Genomic DNA, 10,304 nt, shown 5'->3' on the forward strand with positions numbered 1-10,304 from the left:
GGATGAGAGGAAAAAATGGAAGAATGTAAGCACAGAGTTAGGCAAAATGAAGTACAAAGAATGAAGCAATAAATTGAGGCGGGCAACAAATAAAGTAAAAGAAGCATGGTGGAAGACGCAGTGCGAGGATATGAAAAGTCTGCAGAGGATGGGAAAAATCGGTGCGCTGTACAGCAAACTTAAATCTTTATCGGGAAGTAAGAAAGGAGGATCAATGATAACAGTTAGAGATGAGGTGGCTAAGGTAATATTTGACAAAGGAAAGATCCAAGAGAGATGAAAGGAGTATATAGAAGAACTGTATAGTAAAGAACTTCGACCAACAAAGTTAGACATTGAATAAGAATATGATGTAGAGGAAGATAGCTTAGGTCCAGGCATACCAGACGATGAGATAGAAAGGGCATTAAGGGAGATGAAACTAAATAAGGCCTTGGGGGTGGATAACATTCCCGCGGAACTTTTAAAATGCTTAGGAAAATGTGGGAGGAAGAGGCTATATGGGCTAATCCGTAGTATTTATGAGGAAGGAATCTCGCCGGAAGACTTAGTGAAATCCATGTTAGTTCCTATTGCGAAAAAGGTAAAGGCTACATCATGTGAGGACTACAGTACAATAAGTTTGATATCCCACGCAGCTTAAGTTCACTCAGGATCATAAACAAAAGGTTAGAGAGTAGGGAAAATGATTACTCAGGGGATGATCAGAGGGGATGATCAGTTTGGCTTTAGGAAGGGGAGAGGCACGCGTGATGTCATTGCAGTGTTGAGATTATTAATCAAGAGATATATAGGATACATAGGCCTGTTTAGTAGATTTCGAAAAAGGGTTTCATAAGAGTGAATTGGGAAAAACTAATGGGTATTCTGCAGAAAATAGGAATAGATTGGAGGGAAAGGAGGCTAATCCGCAACCTGTACATGTCTCAGACTGCTCAGGTACGAGTGGGGAACGGGGAGTTATGTTGGGCAGTGTTAGGAAGAGGTGTAAGGCAGGGTTGCCCATTATCACCGTTACTGTTCAACCTGTATGCAGAGGAAATGATAAAAGATGCATGGGGAGAACTGGAGGTAGGAATGAAGGTGGGCGGGGAATTCGTAAAATCAGTTAGGTTTGCTGATGACCAAGCTTTAGTTTGTCAGTCAGCCAAGGGGCTGGAAGCATTGCTTAGTGAATTGGAAATTCAGTGCGACAGGTATGGGATGAAAATCAATATTAATAAAACAAAGGTTATGCGATTTTCTAGAAAGAAAAAGGCTAAGCTTAACATTAAAATAGGTGGGCAAAAAATAGAGCAGGTAGAACAGTTTACGTATCTCGGTAGTGTTTTGGACCAACACGGTCAAAGTAGTAAGGACGTAAGGAGAAGAATTGCGCTAGGCAAAGAGGCTTTCACAAGGAGGAGGGAGTTGATGGGGACGTTGAGTAAGGATGTTAAGAATAGACTCGTAAAAACTTTAATTTTGAGCGTAGCTATGTACGGCGCGGAAACGTGGTCATTGAAGCAGGAGGATAGACGTAAACTGGAGGCTTTTGAAATGTGGGTGTGGAGAAGAATGGAGAAGGTGAAATGGACAGAGAATAAAACAAATGAGGAAGTACTTGGTATGGTGGGCGAAGAGAATGGTATGTTGGAAGAAATCCTATGGAGGCAGGAAAAGTGGATGAAGGGCATATTGACAGGCAGTGGGATGTTAAAAACTGTAATATAGGGGAGAATGTTGGGCAAACGAGGAAAGTGAAGGAACGGGGTAGGGATGGTAGACGGGATGAAGGGAGGAAGAAAGTACTTAGAGATGAAGAGAGACTTGATATAGAGTAGGATGCTTGATTCTGTGTTCTGTTAGGAGACAAAAAAATGTTTTATTTAGCGGCCGTGTCTATCCAAAAATCCACCTCAACCGGTAGATAACCTAATATTAATATATATACCTACAGATTTACATATATATATTTATAATTAACAATAAACTACTAATCAACCCGAAGGGCGGTTTGGTGGGTGATGGCAGATAACATGCGTGTTATACATGGGAAAATATGGTATTTGCAACACATCCTCTCCCTAAATATATGTTTGTTGTATTGACAATAACAGCAGTATTGGATTTGTTTAATTCTGTGTAGACATATTGCCTTATGATTTTACTTCTTAATAAAATCATTTGCCTTTTCTCATGTAGAATCAACATATGTCAGAAAACTTGGAAACAAATCTATGCAGTAGATTTGTTTTTTATCCTGGCTAATTGGCTAACTGCTACTATTATATGCATATTTTGAAGTAGCAATGCTGTCAATCTTGTGGCTATTAGTTGATTAAGCACAATCAATAGGTACGAAATATTTTGAACTAATGTCTAATAGGCATTAATACTCACTAATCATAATGGAATTATTTATAACCATGTATTCCTAATCATATACAAATCCAAAAATATTCTTTTGATGATTTCTGGCCTAGAAATTCAGCTTTCTAAAAAATGCCACCAAATTTAATTTTTCCGTCAATTTATCTTTTTCAACAAGATTTGATTAATTATGTTTTCAACTAATGTGCTTTGCATTCAAAAATGACAAAGCTTCACTCATCCCTAATAAATAATAATCGGTCAAATATTAAAAATAAAAACTGCAGGGTGTGGTGAAATGAAAATTGAAAAAGTTCTGACCTTGTGTTTAAATGAAGAATTTCTTAGTTAATACAGCTAGAAGAAGGATTTACCCACAAATATTGGGACAATTTCTTACTGACAATATTTCTGGTGAGCTGCGTTAGTTTAAAAGCAGTAGTGAATGGCATAAAGGCGTGTGCTTGGTCTCTGTGATATGAATCACCCAGGGAAGTGTATACAATATGTATCATGAACCAAATACCTTAAAGAAATAGGTAGAAAAATATTTTTCAGGATTTGGTACACTTTGGTGGTTATTGATCTTTCATTATTACCCTAATTTTTTTGTACAGTAATGGCTTATTTTTATATCTACAGTGATCATAACACATTTTAAAACCCAATTTTCTTTGTTTTGTTATATATTGTGTAATCTGTCTTAGTGTAATATTTAATAATTAAATAAAGTAGTACAGTCAATCCTAAGGGCATGTAATAATGTGTATGCCAGAGTTAGCCATGGATATGGAGACATTTTTGTTACTGCATCTATAAAACCTTAAGCAGTTGGATTTTTTCTTGTTATCTTTTTTGTATCTGCATATAATTGTATGTTTGATCATAAAATTATTTGTGCTTGCTCACATCAAATTTTCTTCCTAACAAGCATTGGTTTTTGTAATCCCTCATTTGTTCTCCATTGTCTCTAGTGTAACTGTACTTATTGAGTTCATTACGTAAAAATGTATGCCAACATATCATCATAATCTAGTAAAACCATTCTTAGTTAAATGATCCATACAAAGCTGTTACATATTTCTTTTTGAATTTAGTTCATGCAAGCTGTTTATATATAAGCAAGGCATGTGTACACTACTATATCAAAAATGAGTAGAACTCATTAAGTATGTATGTGGGTCATTCATTAAGTCCTCAGGAAGAAATAGGTAAACAAATTATAATGGGTAGATTTTTTTATTTGTCAACATAATCTCCACTTAGCTCAATAAACCTTTCACAGCATTTCTCCATCTTTGTTAAGCTCTCCAGAAAGTGGGACTTCAGAAGGTCATCCAATCAGGCACCTCTAGTGGCAATGACCTTGTTTGACATGAATAATTTTCCACCGAGCTATTTTTTTCAAATTTGGAAATAAAATAGTCACAGGGGACCAAATATGGAAAATGCAGTAGATATTGTAATAACGCGAATATTATTTCCATAATTTTTGCTGTCAAAACTTTGCAGGGGTGAATCTGTGCATTGTCTGATGAAAGAAGAGTATTTTTCATCGCCAATTGAGGATTTTTTTTTGAGTTCTTTGCTCAGCCAGTGCAATAACGACACATAATACTCTGTATTAATCATTTGTCCTTCCTGCAAGTAATCTATGTAAATTATTCCTTGTGCATCCCAAAATACTGTGGCCATCACCTTGTCAGCTGATTTCACCATCTTCTCATTCTTTGGAGCTGGATTGCCTTTAAATGTTACTCTTTCCACTGTTCCTTTGTCTTTGGAGTGTAGTGGCGCATCTATGTTTTACCAAAGTTATGTATCAATGCAGAAACTCATCAGGATTGTAACTGAGAAGTTTGAAACCTGCCCTCATGTTGTTGTGTTTATTCTCCACTAAGAGCAAACAAGGCTCCCATTTAGCTAACATTTTTTCACTCCAAATATTGGTGCAAAGTTAAAAACACTGTGCCTTGTAATATGCCTGTGGCCTTAATTAATTCACAAATTTTGATTTGTCAATTGCTCAAATCCAAGTTTTGGATTTTTTCAATCATATCGGTGGAAGTCACTTCCACTGGACATCCTGAATGATGTTCATCATTTTAGGATGTACAGCCATGCTTAAACTCATTTACCTAATTGTAAACAGTTGGAAACAGCTGTCTAGGCTTACAAAAAGCAAATTTATTCTGATACTCTGGGCACCTTTCCTTGGATTTTCTGAGGACTTTTTGAAGGACCTATGTATTCACATGAATATTGTGAGTATATATTTGTTCGCATAAAATTGCATTAGTTATGCATTATAACAAGCCCCAGGCATCCCATTTTGCTACAAAAAAATGTGAAAATGCTGTTATTGCCTTGCATAATAAATGCACTACCATTAGCCTTCCTGATTGTATGATCTTTCTCCTGCTTGTTTCCTGACATGATGTTCCTAGTGGTGGGAATGTTCCCTTCTTCATATCATACAAATTTCAGCGCAATTTGTTTACAGATGTTTGGATTATTACATTGTAGGCACAATTAAATTCTACCATTAATCACCTTAGTTTTTCATGCACTTAATGTATGAGAATATGCCTTCTATGAAGACAGATATTGTGGTGGTGTTATCATATGTATCCTCTCTTCTTGCCCTGCTTTCACTGAACTGTGACGCGGAGAATAGTAATGTTGTTTTCAGAAAAAAGTAGGTCTTCTTAAATGGGATGTAATGTATTATATTATTCAATCATAGTAGAAATGATCAAGAGTTAGATGTGAAGATATATCCTATCTGCCTCTGCTTCTATTGAATACAGGAAAGTGTCCCTTCCTTATGTCAACTATCAAATCCAGTTTGAACAGATAGTTTGATTATAGCAATAATACCTGTTTACAGCAAATTAATTTTTGCATATGTAAAAATCTGACATCTGAGTTGATGCATAGTGAAAATTACAATTGGTGAAGGAATTCCTTCCCTTCCACATAAGTGCTGAAGTTCCAGGGCTTTACATTTCTACCTTGTTGCTAGGTCTCCACTGCAGAGCATGAGGAGGAGCATTGCTAAGTTGCCAGAAATTTTTGAGGAAATGAGGGAGTGTACATGAGTGCAGAATATAGAAATTGCTCAGTTTCTTGAATGATTTTGCAGTAAACTGTATTTTGGGCTATGGCTATGGGATCATGCTATGGCATATGATTTCATTGTAAATATATAAATTTAGAGTTGTGCTGTAAATATACAACGTCCTGTCACTTTGGACTGAGACTTGTGAATGAGTGACAATTTTATTTCTAACCATGCCGGGTCAAATATTAAGTTTTTATTCCTTAAATCTGAAATTATTTGAACTTTTGTAAATATTTCTAAATTTATGTAAAAGTTAGTGAGGTAAATATTGAGAGATAAAAAATCTGTGTAAACATGTCTAGATAAAATTCTGTTCCATTCCTGTCTCTTCACTGGGATGGATGTTGTAATATGATATTTAAGTCTTTCATGGTATGTGTATGGCTCACTAGTCTGGACTACATGGTTTGTATAAAAAGTATTGGGAAATTTTTTAGAAAAATATATTTACATTAGATATTGCTACAATGCCTCAAAATTCTTCCATGTACATTCCTTGAGCATTGACACAATTGCCAGCGGCTTTTGCATTACTCAAAGGCTCTCTGGTAGGCAGATTCCAGAAGGTCCTAAAGGGTACACATGCAAGCTTCTTTGATAACTCTTCGGGTTCAATGGTGGTGTCCTTTGAAGGAGGATTTAATTTTTTGGATTAGAAAATAGTCTGCTGGTGCCAAGTTGGGATTGTTAGGGGTTGGGGAATTGCCATGATGCCATTGCAGAAGGTCTTTGTAAGCAAACACTTTTGACTGTGCTTGTGGTCATCTATCAAGACCTTAAGAACGATTTTAGCAGAGATATTTCCCATTGCCAAATTTTAAGGAATAATGCTATACACTGTCATGTTATCAATGCCAATACGATCTGTGATCATACGCACACTTAACCAATAGCCTGATCTCAGTTCTTCATGTACATGTCAGGGAAAAACTGTAACCGATACATTTGATACAAACCTTGTATTTGAATTTTAAAACCCGATGATGTACCCATATTGGAGTGATGTAGGTATTATGTGACTGTTAAGCTCTAAATGTTTGTTTTTATAACAAGATGAAAATGATTTTTTTCAAGGACTTCGCTCAACATACATGCGTCATGTGTATGACTTTTACAAGCCCAACTTGGAATCTGAGTACCCTGTTGTTGATGGGAAGTTATCAATACAGTGCTATTTGAGTGCTCTGGACAATTGCTATCAAATGTACTGTGAAAAGGCTGATAAAATCATGCCAGGTATGTCATGACTGATAAACCAACAGCTGTTGGCAAAAGACTTCTCAGCTGTTTCAATGCTCTTTACAAATATTGCCCATTTCCTCCCTTTTCCATTTCAGATAAAAATCAGTCACTGTGGAATGTTAACTGCTTTGATTCCATTTTATTTCATTCGCCCTACTGCAAGCTTGTTCAGAAGAGTTTAGGTCGGCTAGTGCTAAATGATTTTGTGAGAGCACAAAAGGCTGGATCAAAAGATTCCTATGCAGGGTTGGAAAAATTTTCGTGAGTCCAATCATTATTTATTGTATTTGTTTTTAATATTTAGAAACATAATTAATGTACAATTTTGAATTTCAGTGATGTAAAATTGGAGGACACCTACTTTGACAAAGAAATTGAAAAAGAATTTTTAGTGTTCAGCAAAGGATGTTTCCAGGACAAGACAGAACCTAATCTATTTTTGGCAAATCAGATTGGAAATATGTACACACCATCCCTGTATGGAGGATTAGTTTCTTTGTTGATCATGTAAGAGCAAACATGAAATTTTGGGTGTTGTGAGGAATGTGCTATGTGTGATTTCACTGAGAATTAGTAAAAATTCTAACCTGCCAGTGGTTACCTCATTTCATCCTGTTTTACTGAAAAACTAAATTTAATTGCTTCATTTTTTTAGTCCTCAGTCTTGCATGATGAAGATGAGTGAGACCTATAATTTATTTGAATTGTAGGCATTTGTATTTCTGGTAAATTCTTTTTGTTATTTAATTTGATATTAAAAGGTCAGTTTTATGAGATAGTGTTTTTTGCGAGTTTTTGGCTGTGGTAGTATATTTATTTTTAGCACGCAAAAACCAACGTACTATGATAGATCATAGGCAAGCCTGTATTTTTATATGGCTCTTTTAAATGAAGCAGGTAAATATTTGACCGAATAATGTTATATTAATGAATCTGTTATACTGAAGGGAATGGAAATATTATAAACTAAATTTTGATTTCAGAAAAAATGTTTTTAGTATTTTTCATTATTCTGCTTTTTGGGTATTGACTACGGAATTACTTCATGTTGTTTGTTTTGTGCTGAAAATATGATAGCTAGGTTCTATAGAATAACTTCTTGAAGTTATGCAGCTTTGGGGTAAGGTGATGTGCATGCTGGGAAGAATTAATTAAAGATAAGCAGCTAAGACTAAGTATACATTTCAGGAAGCCAGTAAATGTTTTAGCTGGTTCAAGGATTGGCCTCTTTTCTTATGGCTCTGGGCTTGCCTCATCATTCTACTCAATTCGTGTGTCAAGTAATTCGTCGATTGGCTCTAAGTTGGATTCATTAGTGAAGAGCCTTTCACACATACAGGGGCAGCTAGAATCAAGAAAAAAGGTTTCACCTGAAGAGTTCTCAAAAATCTTAGAGCACCGTGAGAAAAATCATCACTTGGGTAAGTGGTGGTGGTTATGTATTGTATGGAAATATCTTCATTGGTTAAGGTGATACCTTACCTCTTACACTCCCATTTCTTTTGTCTTTCAGCTCCTTATACACCATCTGCTCCAGTTGCTGACCTCTTTCTGGGTACTTGGTACTTAAAACATGTGGATGAAAAGCATCGTAGAGATTATGAAAGAGTGCCTTTATCATCATAGTGTTTGGATTCAAATACTTTCAGATACCAAAGTTCATTCCATTTACCTATTCATTGGGCATTGCATATTCATCTAAGTTTTGAAATGACAAATTATTCTTTATTGAAGTTATTGTTAGTACTTGTTTAATGTAAAGAAAGTTTTAGTGAATTCGCCATATGAGCAAAATGCCCATTGATTGCAAAAAGAATTTGTTACTTTATACATATGTGTTGAGTGCTTACATGTTAACTCAACTTTCTTTGAGTTGTGAGTAGCCTTTAAAATCCTACTATATTTTCCCCTTAAAGTTTAGATTATGGAGTTTTATACACAGCAGCATAATATTTAGTTTCAGTTAGGCTTGCCATTCCAAGTTATAAGATATATGCAAACACTCCTATTATATATTTTAATCCATGACTAGTCCAGTTTTAAATCACTGTAGCAGTATTCCAGTGATGTTCAACTTAATAATTGTTTATTCATGATGCCGATTTTGTAAGACCAGTTATGCTTATTACCCATTAATGTTAAAAATTGATATATTTTATCAGAATTTGCTCTTGACCTGAGACAAATTAGGGTCAAAAGTAACATTTCTTATATAATCCGTGTATTAAATAAAAAATAGATGAAAACATTTGATTCTAGTCTTTTTAATGCTGATGTATTATGTTATCTGAATGTACTTCGAAGGAAAGTTTCAACATCAAGGCCTAACCGATTTTTAGAACTGATTTCACATCAGTGCTGAAAATTGATAATCATATTTTATCCCCAATGTAACTTGTATTTGCCTTACTTCCAGTGTAATCATCCATAATGTTTTTTTTCCACTTATAAGAATGTAATATATTCAACTTATGAGGCCTTTGGAAAAGTAATCATTCTTGAATTCTCCGGCCCACAGTAGTGATGCTAGAGCTGTGCACAGTGGGATGAGATAGCTTAATTTGCATGCATGAATTTTTTCTCTGCCTTTAAGTAAGCCAGTTGCTGCCTACTGGCCGCTGAGTAAGGTGCTGTCATACATATTCATTGCTTTTCAATTGCTCTCAAAATGACCAAATGAGTTGAATTTGTTGGGTTGTCCAGTTATCATGATATTCAGATTCTCAGGATCAGTATTGGTAGAGTCTAGAAGGTCCTATGCTGGTTATGAGTCATGGGTGCAGAGATGCAAGCCAATTATTTCTATGAAATCAATTGTTACAATGTATTGCTGGAATATTTCACCGTCTCAACTGATCTAAATACATGTATATACTACTTATTACACTATTCAACTATATGAGTAAATATCTTTATTTTCAAAAGCAAAAATGGCGGTTTTTGACAAGCTTTCTTCCATCAAATTTGTTCTCATCTGGGAACATAAAAGTGAAAGAGTTCTATGAATCAAGAAAAGTACTGGGCAGCTAAAGGTCTTCCGGGCGCATAGATGGAAGCAAATTAGATGATACGACTGCATAAATACTTAAAATATATCGTGCAGTCATGCTACATTTGCTGCTGTAACCCCAAAACCCCAATGAAAGTTTTTCTCTCCCTACGGGCCTCTCGCCTGGTTCCCCTCAAGTAGGCAACTCAAATCAAGGCTCACCTATTTTGTGAGAACTAATTTCAGTTAAAAAACTGCAGTTTCTTCAAGCCTAAATTTGCTTGGGTTGTTGAGTTTTATTAATGCCATGCCATCTATTTTAGTAATGACTTCATGGCCACTGCCTTAGAGATTTCATTCAGTGAAACTATTCTTTCTGAACTAGTTATATTTTCCCTATTTTTTTTGTGAATACTTCCTTCACAGACACAATTCTTCTCCTAGTACCTACCCTACTATACCCATTTTCCTCTATTATTATTATTATTAGGTAATCTACCGGTTAAGGTAGGTTTTTGGATGGACATAATTACTAATTAAATAATTTGTGACCTCTAGCAAAACACGACATTCTACTCTACATCAGGTCCCTCTTCA

General features: G+C 35.4%; 1 protein-coding gene across 2 annotated transcripts in view; it reads left to right on the plus strand.

Annotated features, from left to right (window-relative positions):
• The window catches only part of LOC139687021 (hydroxymethylglutaryl-CoA synthase 1-like), a 56,667-nt gene extending 47,018 nt beyond the window's left edge, over positions 1–9,649 (plus strand). For both annotated transcript variants that reach the window (XM_071584118.1, XM_071584117.1), the window contains 5 exons: positions 6,551–6,712; positions 6,814–6,979; positions 7,055–7,225; positions 7,907–8,139; positions 8,232–9,649. In XM_071584118.1, the coding sequence (XP_071440219.1) occupies positions 6,551–6,712; positions 6,814–6,979; positions 7,055–7,225; positions 7,907–8,139; positions 8,232–8,344 (845 nt within the window). In that variant the 3' untranslated portion in view covers positions 8,345–9,649. The remainder of the gene's footprint in view (positions 1–6,550; positions 6,713–6,813; positions 6,980–7,054; positions 7,226–7,906; positions 8,140–8,231) is intronic.
• The last annotated feature ends 655 nt before the right edge of the window (positions 9,650–10,304 follow it).

This window comes from Hetaerina americana, unplaced genomic scaffold (assembly GCF_022747635.1).
Source record: "Hetaerina americana unplaced genomic scaffold, ioHetAmer1.1.p SCAF_16, whole genome shotgun sequence".
Lineage (NCBI taxonomy): Eukaryota > Metazoa > Arthropoda > Insecta > Odonata > Calopterygidae > Hetaerina > Hetaerina americana.